At 34.4% G+C, this 17155-nt stretch overlaps 2 protein-coding genes across 4 annotated transcripts; one reads left to right on the top strand and one right to left on the bottom strand.

Annotated features, from left to right (window-relative positions):
* Positions 1 to 527: 527 nt before the first annotated feature.
* LOC108994976 (vesicle-associated protein 2-2-like) lies at positions 528 to 4694 on the top strand. The gene is made up of 8 exons (XM_035691524.1): positions 528 to 534; positions 737 to 801; positions 998 to 1079; positions 1422 to 1537; positions 1605 to 1781; positions 2135 to 2329; positions 2903 to 2980; positions 4229 to 4694. Exons 1-8 carry the CDS (start codon positions 528 to 530, stop codon positions 4337 to 4339), a joined length of 831 nt encoding a protein of 276 aa, XP_035547417.1. The 3' UTR covers positions 4340 to 4694.
* A 1071-nt stretch (positions 4695 to 5765) lies between these two features.
* On the bottom strand, positions 5766 to 10973 carry LOC108994963 (sodium/hydrogen exchanger 2-like). 3 transcript variants are annotated; one of them, XM_035691758.1, is made up of 15 exons: positions 10806 to 10973; positions 10360 to 10736; positions 10149 to 10267; positions 9676 to 9773; positions 9007 to 9066; positions 8858 to 8904; positions 8584 to 8778; positions 8462 to 8508; positions 8239 to 8305; positions 8001 to 8101; positions 7771 to 7872; positions 7485 to 7623; positions 7325 to 7387; positions 6959 to 7042; positions 5766 to 6459 (listed from the first exon to the last, which is right to left on the bottom strand). In XM_035691758.1, the coding sequence occupies exons 2-15, from the start codon at positions 10531 to 10533 to the stop codon at positions 6133 to 6135; spliced, it is 1623 nt and encodes a 540-aa protein (XP_035547651.1). In that variant the 5' UTR covers positions 10534 to 10736; positions 10806 to 10973; the 3' UTR covers positions 5766 to 6132. The 3 variants fall into 3 exon arrangements, with proteins under 3 accessions (XP_035547651.1, XP_018825948.1, XP_035547652.1); XM_018970403.2 differs by having other exon boundaries at positions 10360 to 10973; XM_035691759.1 differs by lacking the exon at positions 9007 to 9066 and having other exon boundaries at positions 10360 to 10973.
* Positions 10974 to 17155: the final 6182 nt, after the last annotated feature.

The raw sequence follows: 17155 nt of genomic DNA, 5'->3' as shown, positions 1-17155 counted from the left end.
TCATATGGCGAAATCAGTATCATCAGGCTATTCTTTTTGATAAGTCATCAGGCTATTCCCTCTTCTTAAGCGTTTGATACTGCATTCAATCCATTTTAAAAGACTAATTGGCTTGTTTTCTGCTGATTTATAGTCATGGCTACGGAACTTTTGGAGATCCAGCCCCAAGTACTTAAATTTACTTGTAAGTAAATAGGATAAATGTATTTTATTTATTTATTTATTTTTTCTGTTGGATTTAAACATATTTCATGTCTCAAATATTGTTGATGATCATCATTTAAACATGTTAAAGGATTGATATCGTATGAGCTGTATACTAAGGTTGTATGGTTTAAGGTATTAGCTTCCACGGCATCCTTGTAGTTGTTACTACTGCATATAGTTTGTGTCATTTAGATTTCATACTTCTGCAAGTTAATGAACAGAGAATAAACTGATATTATGTTTGCATAAAACTTCATTACTCCTTGAAAGTCAATAGTAATTTTTAGTTGCAAGTACGGTGAACATTGCCTCAGATTAGCATGTGGAGTTGGGTTTGTTCTGTCAAATTTCCGAGATCAATCCATATTTTTTTGTTCACACCTTGTCATGCTGTCCTTGTTACGAAAAGAGATATCCTTCATATTTTAATATATCACCTCCACTTTCCTACCATTGCTAGCTCATTGTCAGTGTGGATTTATCTGAAAGGGTGTGATACTGACAAAGCTCTCTCTCTCTCTCTTGTGAGGAAAAGTTCAAAGTTCATGCTCAATTCAACTTGGGAATAACTCCAATCAGTATGTTGCTTTCAAGGTGCCATGACCAGATGCGGCTCATGCAGTATTATTTATCTTTTCAGAATATAGTCATAATTTTTTTATCGACAAAAATCAGCCCCAGTTTTTAATGTGCTATTTATAATCCTTGTGAAAAGAATCCAAGAAATGAAAGTTCATTTCGATGGAAGTGATTGATGGATAGTTATTAAACTAACATAATTTGTTGGCAGGTGAAAACTACTTCTCCAAAGAAGTATTGTGTGCGACCGAATACTGGTATTATTAAGCCCAAAGCAACATATGATTTCACAGGTACACTCGTTTCCTTGTGTTCTTAGATACTGCATTCTGCGGGTTTTTGCTGCTGATATCTTTGGCTGATGTTCTCAGTTAATGTATAGATAGTTATGTATTATTATGTTATATGTATGAAATAGAAAATCACTTTATGGATGTTAGTGGAAAGTTAGTTTGAATAAAGAAGCAGACAATCCAACTGAAAGATACCAATCTGAAACTAGAAAAATAAAATTTAAAATAAGCTTCTGAAAAGGTTGTTATCAGTGTATGAATAACATTTTCTTGTGTCATACCTTAAAATATCTGCTACCATTTACAGTAGATTTTTCACTCTTCACATCTTGGTCAATGCAGTTACTATGCAAGCTCAGCGTGTCGCTCCACCTGATATGCAATGCAAAGACAAGTTCCTGATTCAAAGTACAGTTGTCCCCTTTGGGACAACTGAGGAGGATCTTACCTCTGACATGGTAAAATTTAAGGTTTCCATTTAATTAGGTTCGCTCAGTTTTATTAACTAATTTCTTCTTTTGACAGTTTTCAAAAGATAGTAGCAAATATATTGAGGAGAAGAAACTAAGGGTGATCCTGATTAGTCCACCTCCTTCTCCAGTACTTTTACCATGTAATGGAGCCTTGAAGCAAGATCCTTCTAGTGAAACTCTGGTGCAAAGACTGCTCAGTGGAGTTGAAAACATTCCTCCGCCTCGAAAGGTAATGCATATTATATTGTCAGTTTAAGCTACTTATAAAAAAAAATATTGTCAGTTTAAGCTATCTTGAAGAAGCTTTCTCTTTTGTTTTACTCTCTCTTCTCTCTCTCTCTGTGCAATTCATCATTATCATGTTACAGGGAATCTTTTATAGAGCTGTTACTTGTGTACAGTGTCCTATGGCTCGTATCCATGCCAGCCTTTTTGCACTTTTTCATCTGTGTCTGTAGAAAACAATTATTTTGGAAGGATAGAGTATTTGATGTGATCCCTAGCTTATAATGGAAATAATTATAGAATTCTGCCTATACCGATGATGATTTTCACAAACCATTTCTCATGTAATTGTGCCAGGTTGCTGAGGATGCCAAGTTGATTGAAACTGCTGAGGAATTGGATGAGTTAAGAGAAGCCAAATGTGTGGACTCAAGACCTTCTGACGATGTGGAGGGGTTGAAATCAGTGAAGAATGTTGTTGAGTTGAATATTGCCGAGGATTTTGAGGATATGAAATCAAAGCTAAATACTATGGATTCAAAACTCAGAGAGGTCAGTTTCCCATGCTATACATTTAGGTGCCGTTTGAATAGTGAGTTGAGTTGAGATGAGATGAGATGGTTTTAGATGAGTTGAATAAAATATTGTTAGAATATTTTTTTTAATATTATTATTGTTTTGAGATTTGAAAAAGTTGAATTGTTTATTATATTTTGTGTGAGAATTTGGAAAAGTTATAATGATGAGATGAGATGAGATGAGTTTAGATCACTTCTCAATCCAAATAGGACCTTAACTTCTTAGTAGGGAACCTCAAAGACATACTATGCTTGTACTTGTTTTGTAGTCCATGTGTTTGGGCTAGAAATTTTTCTTTTTTTTTTAGTGGAGGGGAGGGATGCATGAAGGGTGGAAAGGTGTATCATGTGTCAATTTGAATCTTATTTTAGGTAGCAAGAAGACCCTCCATTATATGGCCCAATACCAAATTGAGTTCCTCAATTTTTTGTATGGCAGGAAGTTCCAACTTCATTATATTATTTTTAAAATCCACTTTTCTTGAATTTTCTCATTGAAGCACCTCAAGAAGAAGGAAGTAGTTAAGATTTTTGGAACTATTTGCAGGCTGAACTTACAATCACAAAGCTGACAGAAGAGAGGAATATGACCACTGTAGAGAAGGATACGCTTAAGGATGAATTGGTGAGTAATTCACTTGAGTAGATTTAATCACTTTTGCTGTAAGTTATGCATCAATTTCTCTGCCGCCACTTCATTTTTTGAGCCTACGAAAAATGGGTGAGACAAGCAGATGAGCGAATTGAAACAAATAGCAATGGTCCTAGGTTCAAGTGACAACTCTTTCATACATAGATTAAATGAATGGAAAGGTAAATAGAAGAGGAAAAAAATGGATGGTTGATTGTTGATACCACTGAAAACGCTGGTTGATTATACAATTACAGAGCATTCCCTATTTAGAGACAGCAATCTTTAATTTGAGCTTTTGTCCATTTTTGGCAAAGGTTACTTATAAAAGTTCAATTTTTTGAAAAGCATCTTAGTGCTATAATTATTTTTAACTACGAGAGTTTAACTTCTTGAAGTTTCATCTAAAACTTCCCTCCTTGATGATTTAAGTAAACTACAATCTCTTTAGTGCAATCTTCTTTTTCATACTAATCTGATTGATGAGCAATTGATGTTGTGATGCTCGCAAGATGCATATAATCTCGTCTTAGTATTTAAATTGTGGCACTACTATTGAAAATCTGAAATGACAAATAGTTTGGCACTATGTTATTTAACATGTTGAAGTTTATACATCCCAATCCTTTGTTTTTTATCTTGTCGATGACCGTGCTTTCTTTGCCCCTCCAATATTCAGCACGACTCCCATAAATGAATCTCCTACATATTTTTTTTTTTTTGTCAAAACTAATAAATAGCATTATTTTCAGGATTTGTCATGAAATTATTGACATTCAATACGTGTATGAATAATTAAGAAACACCCACATGCCACAAAAATGAATTATGCACTACTTATACAATCATAAAACGTGCAAGCCCCATGCACTCCATTTGAAAAAAAGTGAATTTTTTCTTATGAGTTCCAGATTTGCCCACTTTTTTCAAAGGGAGCGTGTGAGGCTTATATACACTATGACTGTAACTTTCATTACTGTTTATTTCACTTTTATCATCATTGTAATTAAACTTCACTTACTCCACAATCTGAGTCTTGCTGCTTTTCATGTCATTGCTAACTAACTGTAATATGTCATTTCTCTTTTACCATTGTAATATTAAACTGAAAGATTTATTCTAGTTGCCGTCTTTGTCATAATTAGAAGTTTAAAGACTTATTCTAGTTGCTATCGTTGTCATAATTAAAGTTTATTTTCCCCCGAGTCTAAGCGACTTCACATTGGCTTTTTGGCTCTGCAGGAAGTGTTGAGGAAGAACAATGTGAGAAGAATTCAGATGGGCTTCCCCTTATTTTACGTGTGTATGGTTGCTCTTATCAGTGTGGCAGTCGGATACCTTATTCATCCATAAGAGAGAGCACTTTTGTGGCCCTATCACCGAGCATTTTAGAACAATAGATGATCTGAGTTTTTTTTTTTTTTTAATTGTTTTGGTTTATTATTAGAATGGTCTAACACCGCAAATACCCCCTTTTTTTTTGTACGTGATATGTGATATAGTAACTTCTATTAATTGTGCATATAGAAATAACCAATTCGTTTGGTGTTTACCAAAAAGAAGCCCATGTAATGGCATAATGAGGGTTGATTTTTGCCACAGTGAATGTTGGTCATCTACTTTTGTGGGATATTTCTGGAGTGTTGGTGTTAGAACTTAATGTAAGTTTATTAACCTGAATAGATCTGAATTTGCAATTTCTTCTGCAGTGCCAACTTTTTATTATTATTATTTTTAATGAATTGTTAGACAGAAAAAACTTAAATGTTAAATTTCTATCGACAAGAGGACTAATGTCTTGATGGTATCCTTTTTCTCATTCTGGACATGGCTATTGATCCACAGTCTAGCTACAACAGGGGGGAACGCCCCTCCTTCTCCTTCCCCTTCCCCTTTCTCTCTGTTGTCTGATTTAAATTGATTCATGATGTTACTTTGTAATATCTGACTAGAATTTGTCCCAAGGAAGTACCTGTATCCACCTTCTTCCTCTTGTTCACATACGACTTCAATTCCATGGTTTGCTCACCAACCTGTTTGCTACTTTGAGACTCCTCTTTCAAATTCATATTACTTCACTTTAGAAATAACTTTTTAATTGACCCAAAAACCATTCTTTTGATGATGCGTGTTCCTGAGTTCCGTTGCATACAGTCATTTTTACGTATTTTTTACACAATTCATTAATATAATTGGCTAAATCAATTATTTTATATTAAAAAAAAGTAATGCAGTCAATCACTTTAATAGAGTACGTAAAGAGTATGTAAAAATGACTGCACATAATTTTTGTTTAAATATACAAATCTAATCGTAAATTTCTATTTAAACTTCTTTTACAACTCAAATCCTATCATGCCAACCGTACGAAAGGTGTTTTGCACACAACTCTTCTTCACATAGCTTGAGGAAGTGGTTCATTTTGTTTCTATATTCAGTTTAGATTTCGTTTGCAATCGTATTGGCGATATCTGATTTCGACATGCCGCTTGTGAGGATTACACTTAGGGATTCTTTTCTTCCTTAATCTAGACAAGGGGAAGGGGTTTGATTGTCAAAACTTGCCTCGTTTGTTTTTACAAATGAGATGAGTTAGGATTAAAGTTAAAAAGTTAAAAAAAATATTGTTAGAAGATATTTTTTTAATATTATTTTTATTTTAAAATTTAAAAAAGTTTAATTACTTATTTTATTTTATGTAAAAATTTGAAAAAATTATAATAATTAGATGAGATGAATTGATATGAACTGAAAAAACAAACGGCGCCTTAGAATACAATCATAAATATTATCTGTAAATCAAATTAAACAATAAGTCAAAAACTTGCAGAGCTACATATCGTCAAGGCCACAATCTCTCTCTCTCTCTTTTTAAGCAAATCAAGGACACAAAATCATTGACAACCAATGTTGACTTGAAAATTTGAATCACCTCACGAAAATAAAATTACTAGCAGCCCAGGCTGTATGAAAACGCTGTTACCACCCACTGTAAAAATCTCTTTTAGTATTAATAAATCACACAAAGCCCCCTTTAATGCCCCCTGCCTTTCTTTTTATTATTTTTCTTTTTTGCCTGTATTTCATGCCATGCCTACGAGTTTCAGAAATTAGTGCTTTTAGTATCTTTCAGCTGGATATCCTTCTCAATGCCATTGAACATCTTCTTGTTCAGTTGGTGAGCCGGGAACAAAAGGTACAAAACCCCTCCCACCAAAGACAGGCCGCATGAAGGCATTATCGAACTTCCGCCAATAATGGTGGACTGTGTGAGAAGGGCTCAGAAGCATCCGTAGGCTGGTTGGGCGTGGCACATGCTGGCTGCCCTTGTCAGTCTCTGAATCATGTTCATTGCTTAGAAGTGGCAAAGTGAAGGATTTAGGAGAAGACGGCTCGGATGCAATCATGCTGGTGTTCTGTTTTGATTGAGGAAGCAAGATCCTCACAAGTGGTTTAGTCATCAACCCAAACACCTGCACAGATCAATTGATAGGAGATTAGTAAAAACTGATTCTGCGTGCGTGTGAGAAGAAAATAAATCTATAATGCACTTCAGTTTTCCATGGATTTCCCCAGAATACAAGTACAACTACATTGTCAAAGTTAGACCATAGAGTCAACAAAAAGTTTTTTCCTGTGCTATATCAGTGTTCAGTCCAAGCTGTTAAAATAAGATCTATTGCTGGGAAAAACAAAAGTAAGTTTTGATTCTGATCAAACCAAGTGTGTCTTGCTCACTCTATAAATAATTCTTGTCATGAAGAGCATGAGCAAGATAATGTCCGAGAAGCCCAGTCCAAACCTCAAAAGTGTTTGTTTAATAGAATATGAGAGTTCTAACTTAAAAGACTCTTGGACTTGTGAACTACCAAATGGCAGTCAGACGGTCTGGGCATGATTTAAAGTCTGGATACGTGGGCTTGATTGCAGTTTTCCCACTGGTTTCTCTAGAGAAATGAGGTGATGTCTTACCACTGTGCTGAAAAGAACAACTGTAATAGTACTGGTGATCATAAGTGCATTCCCATGCAATTGAGTATGGCCTGACCTGGTAAACTGCATACAAAAAAAAAAAGAGCCCATTGTCATCTTTATCATAAACTGATTCATAATTGTAGTTCCTTGTCTACAATCCAGACATCCACGAAGTATGAAGGAAGAGCATAAAATCCTCCCCATTATTCTACCATTGAGACAAGGCAAAGACCGGGAACTACAGGAGCAGCATAAACTGAAGTTGGTGACTGTTATTGTTTTCTAGGAGAAGCTCATCACCCAGTAGATTACATCTAATGCAATGCCACTTCCCATATAAAATGGAGAATGTTGATCTTTTACCTGATTGTAAGCAAGTGCCATAGAAACAGCTCCACGCATAAGACCAGCCCACCAAATTGTAACCTGCAAAACAAAGATTCATCATCCATGGAGACATGCAATACATCAATTTCTCTAAAAGCATTGAGACTGTAAGAGCATGGTTGTGAAAATCTCATACTTGTTGATTGAAGTTGATTTTTTCATGAGGAGAATTCTTAGCCAGATTCGATAAGAAGGATAACGGGAAAACAAAGGCCGCTCTTCCAGCCAAAACCAGTCCCATCAGAATTGAGCTCACCCCAACTGATTTTCCAGGGCTGAGGGGAAACATAAACAAAAACAAAGCAAAGTTACCCCCACACAAAACAAAAGTTAAACACTCTTGTGACATTCCACTTATATTCTACAACCAAGGAAAAGGTGTTTCATGGCACTAATTGCCTTCATACGTATTAAAATTTTACCTATCACTTATAAATCTCCACTTCTCAATATCCAAGGCATCCATGCCAACGTAAAGGAATAGAAAGATCTCAGCACCAAATGACAATGTGGCAAAAGCATGCCTGCAATGATCGACAAAGAGTACTGAAACATCAGTAACAGCACATAAGGTCGGATTTTCCTAAATGAAAACAGAATGAAAAAGAATGTGCCAGCTGCTCATGATAGTATTTTTTAAAAACTAACATACTTTGTAGTCACTCTTGAACTTTCAGTCACATTATGCCATGTGTAGTGAGACATGACAATTCCACAAAAGAATACAGTGAGAATAGCACTTAAATAAAATAGCTGCAAGACAAAAAAAAAAAAGAAAAGAGTTTTGGGGTTAGACTGTTAGATTCCTTCTTACGAGAAAAAGAGAGAGAGAGAGAGAGAGAGAGAGAGAGAGAGAAGCAATTATAGGTTTAAGTGGTGGAAAATCTTACTTCAGCTAGCATATATGAAAGGTAAGCCATAAGTATCAGAAGAGCAACTTCACGATCTGTAGAGTGCCTGTTTGTGTTATTAGAAAACAAAAAACATATGAAAGCACGACCTAGAAATGCTAGGAATACTCCCCCATCACATTTATTATAACAGCAGACCAGGTGACACTTCCAGCTCTGATTAAAGAATAATTAGGTATTTCCAATATATGACATTACCAACCTGCCAAAATAGAGCCTTTTAATCATATATGCACTAAGCAGTCCAGTCTGCAAGAGATCAACAAAAGTTTATTAAATAATATATAATCACAAGCAAGCACATGCAACAAGAGAGAGACTTACAAAAACTCCGAGCAAGGTGCTTGTGATAAATAGATACAAAAAGTTTCCAACAAACTGCAAAGCAATGCTTGAGCTAAAGTGAGACAGGTCAAAGCTCTGGATTGCATTGAAGAGCACCACTGATGTTGCATCATTTACTACGCTTTCCCCAAAGACTAGGCTGTATAGCAAAGGTGTCTCATCCTGATTAAGCACCTGCACAAAAGGAATGGATTGTTTTGAAGCATCTTTTTTGTGAATTGTGATAGGACCACAGCTTCATTGCCATTTGTACCTGCAAGGTGCAAACAGAATCGGTTGCAGAAAATATCGCTCCAATTGCTGCAATCAAGGGAATGAATAAGTAAACAGGAAGGAAATTGTCCCCAATATAAAGCAGAATGAAGAATGATATATATACACAAAGTGTAATAATGATTGTACCAAGAAAATCTCCTATCTTGAGGGAACCGATATTCATTTTCTGGAAGAAGTGTATAGCACCTAGGTCAAGGAAAAAGGGACATGAATATACAGTATAAACCCAATTAAAATCTAGCACTTATCAACCGAAATTAGTATATACATTCTTCATCTTCTTCATCATTAGAAATACAAGTGATGACGCAGGCGTAGTCTTTGCTTTTGTTAATTGAACTCCAATTTTGTGAATGGTAACAACTGCATTGTGAGTGGTCACTTGATGACCCCACAAAAGAATGTTTCCATCGGCTGTGACTTCCATAACTTCAAAACAAGTTTGATTGTCTCCATTCAATTGGTCTTTATTCTAGTGTATTAAAAAATGAGCTAGATAACTGAACATGGAACAAACGTTTCATATCATCTGCATGACTGGAATCCCATCCCACTCCCAGGATATGCATACAGCGGGCATACGCTTGGATCAAGATAGATATCTCCCAACTATGAGCGTAATCACAGTCATTATGGGGCAAATTTAATGACAGCATGCACATTTGATTGAAACAATTATTTTCACTGCATGGGCAGTCCCGCCCTAGTAAGCTTTTGTGATGGAATATCCCAGTAATATGATATATCCATGAACCTAAGCTAAGACAATTAAGGATATCGTGTTCTTGAGGATACCTAATGATATGATGGCGAAGGAAATCAGAGTACCAATTGCACCAAACAGCATTATGGTCATGAAATTGCGGAAAAATTGTTTCTTCTTCACTTGGAACCTGATTAGGGAAAGGAAGAAAAAGATCAATCACAAGAATGGGTCTATGTATCCAAACAATTGAGAAGATTTTCTATTATGTGTTCTTCTTTCTTCAATGCTTTTCTTGCGAAGTTAACAGTGTAGCCTACATCTAGGAAGCATTCCACAATTACGACCTTTATGAAACTGAGGAAAGCATAACTCCTAGTGTCACATCAAGAATCAATGCAAATCCTAACCCTTAATTATACTGGCTGCAAAATTCTATATATTAACAAGAAACTAGAAATGACACTGATCAAACAGCAAAAACCCAGCATCAATAACAATGATGTGTTCCAATGTAAACGACCTTATAGAAAATGCAAAATATGACCAAAAATACCAAACTCACCCGGCATTGAAAATAATCGGCGGAAGAAGATAAATAAAGAAAAGATCTTCACTAAATACTAATAAATGCGAGCTTTTTCCTCCTGTGGTGAGCAGTATAACAATTCCGGTACACAAACCCTGCCACCAAAGTCAATTCTCTTATCCACACATTACATACATCCACACATTACATACAAACATATATGCGTAATGTTTACACATGAACTTACAATAGCGAGTGCAGTAATGGATTCGTTCATCCAACGGTTCTCCTCCAGCAAGTGGCCCACGACGATACAAGCGCAAATAAGGGCGACAAAAAGGTTCATCGAGACCACTGAGGAGTGATCAGAGGTCGTCACCATCCCCAATCTCGTGACGAAAGCGCCTGCGTCCACTGCCATAACAGCAGCAGCAGTAGCAATGGTAGAAGCTATTAAGTGTTCCAACTAATTATGAGAGTTTTGGAGAGGGGGAAGAAGAAGAGCGACGAAGAAAACGAAAGTATTCTCTGTTTAAAATGAATTCCAGTTCAAAAGCTTAGACTTCGGATCTCTTAGCCGGCAGTTCAGAAGCTAACTGCTTTCAAATTCCCAGCAAAGTATACCTAATGAAACGAGATATCAGGAACTAAATAAATAAATTCTCTTCTCCTTTTCTGCGGTCTGTCACTAACCAAACAGAGTTTTTTCAGCTCGCGAAAAAGGAAGAAAGCTGGGAACTTTAGGAGCTGAGACTCGCTCAGTCGCTACTGTCTGGAGCTTTTTGTGTCAAGAACACCGAATATGCTGGCTTAGACAAATGGAAGAAAATCGATCAATCCTCTGGGTTTTAGGAAACAAAAATGCTGGTTTAAAAGCACATCTGGGTTGAAATGAGAAGCCGCGGAAGTTATTTATATAACAATTTTGAGCTTGAAGGTGTATTGACCGTTTGACTGACGGCATTGAGTGTGATGATGGGAGATCGAACGGCTATAATTATCTAGGATTATAGAATTCAATGTAGGAGATATTTGCAGTATGCTGACTTGTAGAGATGTTTTTAATAGAATATAAAGATATTTTTTATAAAATATAAAATATTTTTTATAAAATATGAGGATATTTTTTTATAAAATGTGAAATATGAGATGATAAATAATAATTATGAGAATAATTTTTCTTTAAAATAAACGGAAGGCGCGAGGCTTTTGAGAGTGTGTGGAAAGGAAATGAAGAGGTCGTCCGGTATCATTTTGTCGTCTACAGAAGTATACATTTGTGGGAACTTTTTGGCTTTAATTTAAAAAAAAATAAAATAAAATTGGCAAACTAAAAAAAATAGTCAGATTATAAATTAAAATTAATGAAAGCTGTAGTCATTTCAGACAAATTCAATACTACGCTCACCAACAAAGACATTATCTTAATTTTATTGATTAGTTTTTAATTATGATAGAGGAAAAGTTATATATTACATACAAAAATTGAGTAACATATTGTATAGTTATTACTGATTATTTTTTTCAGATGAGTGCAGTGAAATGATATCTATTAAGATGGGACTAATATTTGTCAAATAAAATTTCTATAGAAATTTTACAAAAGTAAACTCATAAATTGACGTGATTTTGTGTTATATATAAGATTTATCTTATAAAAAAATTAACTTTACAATCTGATACATCATTTTAAATTACGTCAAATTATGAATTTATTTTTATGAAATTTTTTTTATAATTAAAATATTTATTTTTGTCAAAGTCTAAACATGAACCCATGATTTATGTTTGTAAGTTATTCATCAAGGAAAAAAACCTTATAGCTGGTAACCATGCATGGTGCGCAGTTTTGGCCATCTCAAGCGGCCATCTTTTTTTCTCTCTCCCTTTAGTCGTCAAAGGAAAATATAGTAATGCACGAGGGGAACATCTTTCAACTGGAGTTCCATTTAAAACAGTGCAATTCAATGATCTGTCTGCATATACTTATCACTGCCCATACAATCACAGGCACGTGGGGGCACAAAGTTGGCAACGACTGTAGTTGAAGTTGCCATGTCATTGGCCCAATAAGAGTACATTGGGGGCATCCCAAATAGAAAATGTTGCCCTATAAGAGTTGAGAAAAAAAAAAAAAAAAAAAAGCAAATAGAGATAATGATATTTAAGTCTGATTTGAATGTTGAAATGAATTGAATTGAATTATAAATAACAATATTGTATAATTTTGTTTATTTTTATAACTCTTATTAACTTATATTATCTAATTATTATAATTTTATCAAATTTTTATATAAAATAAATTAGACAATTTAATATTTTTAAATTATAAATAAAAATAATATTAAAAAATATTTTATTTAATTTTTAACTCATTTCTTCTATAAAAATAAATAAATAAATATTAATTTAGTTTAATAATCAAACACAGACTAGGTCTCGTTTGTATTCGTAACTCATCTCAACTCATCTTATCTCATCATTACAACTTTCTCAAATTTCTACACAAAATATAATAAACAATTCAAATTTTTTAAATTTTAAAATAATTTTTTCAAATTTCTACATAAAATATAATAAATAATTTAATTTTTATTCTATTATTCACAAATCATCTCAATCCACTTTAACTCATCTCTAAATCCAGACCACTTTTAGAGCATTGGTAATAGACTAGCCAAATGCCAATATAAGTCTAAACTTTAGCTAGATGTGAGAAAAAGCCTCTACATTGAACTAGCCAATGGTCCAAAGCTTAAGACTTGATGAATAGTAAATCTTAAGTCTTCTCCAAATATGGCTAACTATTATTCACAATGGAAAGTAATATTTAATTATTTCATCACTTCTCTCTCTCTTTGAATGGTAAAACATGCATGGCATGCACATTATTTCTACTGATTGACAGAGTAGACACATTATTTCTACAAAGTATGAAAATCTAAAAAATATATAAATTGTATTTGTAAAAAAAAAAAAATTTAAAAAAAGCAAAAAATATAATATTATATTATTATTTTAACTTTATAATGACTAGTCTAATGTAGACTCACCTAGTCAAAAATTAATATATATTATAGTTAAAAATTAAGATTCTAACTAAATTTTAGACTTGATAATGACTAGACCATTACTAATACTCTTAATGCTATCTCCTAGTGGTTGTCAAATCGTTGCCCTCCGTTATATACAAAAGCAGCCCGTGAAGAGTAATGCTACATACAGTCGTGGAATGCGCAAACGCCGTGCAGTCGCTTTGAAAAAGAGTGGGGTCCACTATTAAAAAATTAATTTCTTTTCAGGTGGGTCCCTTATTTATTCACTTTTTTCAAAACGACTGCACGGCGACTGTACGCTCACGACTGCAAGTATCATTTCTCATGTAGATATACATTCGCGTGGGAATGAATAACTTTTTTTTTATATGGGTCGTTAGTGCTGTGCAAAGCTGACTAAGAATATTATGGCAAATTGCTGTTGCACGTAATTATCAGCAACAGAGAATATTGCGAACTACTGTTTTTTATTTTGGGAACAGAGTTAGTGGTATGCTATAATACATCATCTTACACATTGATGATCAGTTGATCGAATGAAATTTGATTTTTCAACCTTTTATGCTTGATTATTAATTGTTGCCTTTAAATTGCTTTGAGAGACATGCTAGCTACTACGTAAGTGTTAAATCAGTACTATTTCTGTCTGTTCTATAAGTTTAAACTAATGAAAATAAATAAATCTCAATATGAGTTAAACGGATTGAAATGTAAAGTCAGTACTCGAATTCAAATATTTTAATTTGATATCATATTGAATAACCACTTGTCTCCACTTTATATTATATAAAAAAAACTTTAAAAAATAGAGAAATTGCTAGTTATATAGCCTCGTTTTGATAGTCAAGTGAGTTGAGATGATTTGTGAATAACAACGAAGTTATCTGAGTTAAAATATTTTATCGAGTTAGGAAATAAAAGAGAAAAAGTTGAAGAAAAATATTATAAAATTAAAATATTATTAGAATATAATTTTTTTAATATAATTTTTATTTTAAGATTTAAAAAAATTGAATTATTTTTTATATTTTGTTTAGAAGTTTGAAAAAGTCATAATAATTAAATAATAATTAGATGAAAAAGTTTAAGATTTAAATTTAAAAAATATTTATATTTATAATATTAAAATATTAAAATAGCTAATAGAATTTTTGATTAATTACATTTATTTTATAAAGTTGTCCATTTTTTGGTCTACCGACTCTCGTGTGGAGAGAGAGGCATGTAGACGACTCCGAATAGCCGTTGAAAGATGATTTTTGTCTTCCATTTTCCAAATATCTAGGCGCAATGGGTCCCTTGGTCTGAGGCTTTGAAATATCAATTTATTTGGCCGCATCAAGTTAATGACATACAGGCTTACCTCATCGCCTGGAGGCTAACGTGCCATTCCATGCTTTATGCTTATAAAAGAAGATGGTATCAAATTTTTATTCGAATTTAAAGATTTTAGTTTTATAATATTTATTATAAAATTTACTTTACGCATTTATTTTTCTCCCAAATAAGATTGAGCTTTGCTGTTTTAGTAGGATTGAAATATATGAATTTATCTATTTTCATTCACATAAATTTAAAAAATAAAATAAAGGTCATTAATTCGAATCACAAATTTAGGCCCGTTTGGAACTTGGATTGAAAGTTCAATATAATTTTACGCTGAGTTTAACATCCAAACACTCAACTATCAAATTACTAAACTTATCTCAACTCAAAACTTCTTTATACGTGAGACTCATAACTTTTTTCAATTCATCACATTTTTACTAGGCTTGCACACCGAACTGTCTAAGCCAGGTTTGGGTCCGGTTCGGCCCATCTCGACCCACCCCACAAGGAAGATCAAACCATCTTGACCTGACCTGTAAAATTCAGGTCAGTTCGAAACCCGTTCTTTTCTCATTTGTTCCGCCATACACATTGGAAGGCAAAAAGACTCATTCTAGACCTTCAGGTTGTTTCTAACCCATTATGGATCTCATGCCCTAGCTTTAGCGAGAGGAAGAAAAAGATGGATCCTGCTATAGTCGTTGTTGATTAACCTTTTGGTTTGTAATGCCTTCAGTACAAGATAAATAGATGAATCCAGGTTCTTTGATCTTTGGGGATCACAACTTTTATGTTATAGAAAAAAGTAAAGCATACCCAGAACAAGATCAAAGTGGTCCCAAAAAACACAGAGACGAATTGAAAACTAGCCACAAAGTAAGTAAAGGAAAAGAAAAAAAAAAGGCCATTTCTTGAACAGAAAGAGGCATGGCGTCACGAACAAAAAAACTAACTAGTGTTTGAATTCTTTAGCAGAGAGACAGAGAGATCAGAAAGAGAGAGGCTTTTCTTAGCTTTCGAGTAGGCTACTGGTTAGGGAACATGAGAGAAGGAATGTAGGTTTGGTTAGAGGTTGAGGAAGAGAAGTGAATGAAGCTGTTCCAAACTCCAAAAACCATCACTGTCTGAAAAAAAAAGCCGTTCTTTATTCTCCTTTTGCTCCAACCAACCCCGATGGACGAACTTGCCCTCTTACATCTCCAATCTCTCCCTTGAATCGCTTCTACCAGTTCGGAGATTCAAAGTCTAAACTGAAAAAATAATAAAAGCTACGAAAGAAATAAGAGTAAGTAGAAAAAGAAGACGACCTGCAGGATATGAGTTTTGGTGGGTGGTGGTATAGCAGCGAAGAAGAAGAAGAGGAAGAACGGTGGCTAGGGTTTTGGAGAAAGAAAAATGTTATGGTCGGGTGATCGGTTTCGATCGTATTAAAGCCCGACTTGTTATTTAATCCAATCAACCCGATTTTGTTCCGGCGGGCCCACTCGGGTCTTTCTATTGGATTGGATCTAGCCCCCTTTTGCACATGCTTACTCTTTACACACGAGACTTACAACTTTTTTCAATTTTTCATAAATACATCTAAACTTATTTTAACATTTAAATACATCTAAATTTATCTTAGGTGGACTCTACAAAACTGACTCTACCATCTCAACTCACTATTATTCATAAAGAACTTAACTTATCTCAATTCAACTCAACATTCTAACATGACTTTAATTACACGATTCAGAGCATAAAGAGTATGCATACAGTCCCAATTAACTTACTACAAAGCACTCAAACAAATCAACTTGACCATATGTACGTAAAAGTCAGCAATAGTCGAGCAAAAGTAGAATCTTGAGGCGTCTATCTTAATATATATTGTACGTGGAAATAAGGGGACCCTTTCTCATGACCACCCCAACCCATTGCTGAAAGCAAGCAATGAATTGGTTTCCATCACTCTGGATGGATGGCTGTTGGTGGAATTATAAGGGCCCGTTCTTACTCTATTTTTATTTACAAAAGTACTCTTTGTTTATGTGAAATATATGTTTAACGTGTAGAAATGGTACGGACTGTTGGTGGCTTTGCAGTACAAAGAAGGAGCACTCCTTGGTGCTTATGTTTTTTGGCCCAGCAAACCCATGATTACTCACCTGCTTAATCCCGACAACTTTTCTTTCTAATTTTATGCATATTTACAGGATCGTATGATGATGAATCCAAGGGTCCATATGATCAGAAAATCTCATGCCACGTGGCTAACTGGGTCGGTGGGGTCCTCCATTTTTTTTTTTTTTACCACTGTTCGCATCTTTTTGAGTAGAACAAGTCCGGTCCCACCCATAGGACAGTAGTAGTAATAGTAACATGCTGGGTGCCTGCCTAGGTTAAACCGTGCTGACCCCTTTCTCAATTGATTTTGTTTTTTGAGCCCCTCGCGTGGATCTTTCCGTGATGATAGTGTCGATTACGGCTTCAGCTTTGGTATGTTTCGTGTCTGGTTGCGTTGTCGCGAGCAGACGGTTGCACAGAGGTTCTGTTGTAGCCTTTTCAAAGTTAAATGACTAATGTCTGATAATTGATATCACAAATAATCCGACCAAAAATCTATGAGGAATACGTGCAAAACAAAAAGATATCAATTATCTTGTTAGTTCAAAAACA

The sequence above is a fragment of the Juglans regia genome, chromosome 7 (assembly GCF_001411555.2).
Source record: "Juglans regia cultivar Chandler chromosome 7, Walnut 2.0, whole genome shotgun sequence".
NCBI lineage: Eukaryota > Viridiplantae > Streptophyta > Magnoliopsida > Fagales > Juglandaceae > Juglans > Juglans regia.
The sequence above is the reverse complement of the archived record's forward strand: the minus strand, read 5'-3'. Positions and strand labels throughout refer to the sequence as shown.

What these genes read in the sequence shown, in the direction of transcription:
- LOC108994976 (XM_035691524.1), top strand. An exon ending in ATCAGTATGTTGCTTTCAAG is followed by an intron (nt 802 to 997) that starts GTGCCATGACCA and finishes ATTTGTTGGCAG; the next exon opens with GTGAAAACTACTTCTCCAAA. An exon ending in TGGATTCAAAACTCAGAGAG is followed by an intron (nt 2,330 to 2,902) that starts GTCAGTTTCCCA and finishes AACTATTTGCAG; the next exon opens with GCTGAACTTACAATCACAAA.
- LOC108994963 (XM_018970403.2), bottom strand. Translation starts at nt 10,533, where the DNA reads ATGGCAGTGGACGCAGGCGCTTTCGTCACGAGATTGGGGATGGTGACG. An exon ending in CTTCGCCATCATATCATTAG is followed by an intron (nt 9,067 to 9,675) that starts GTATCCTCAAGA and finishes TCCTTGACCTAG; the next exon opens with GTGCTATACACTTCTTCCAG. An exon ending in AAATCAACTTCAATCAACAA is followed by an intron (nt 7,388 to 7,484) that starts GTATGAGATTTT and finishes TTTGTTTTGCAG; the next exon opens with GTTACAATTTGGTGGGCTGG.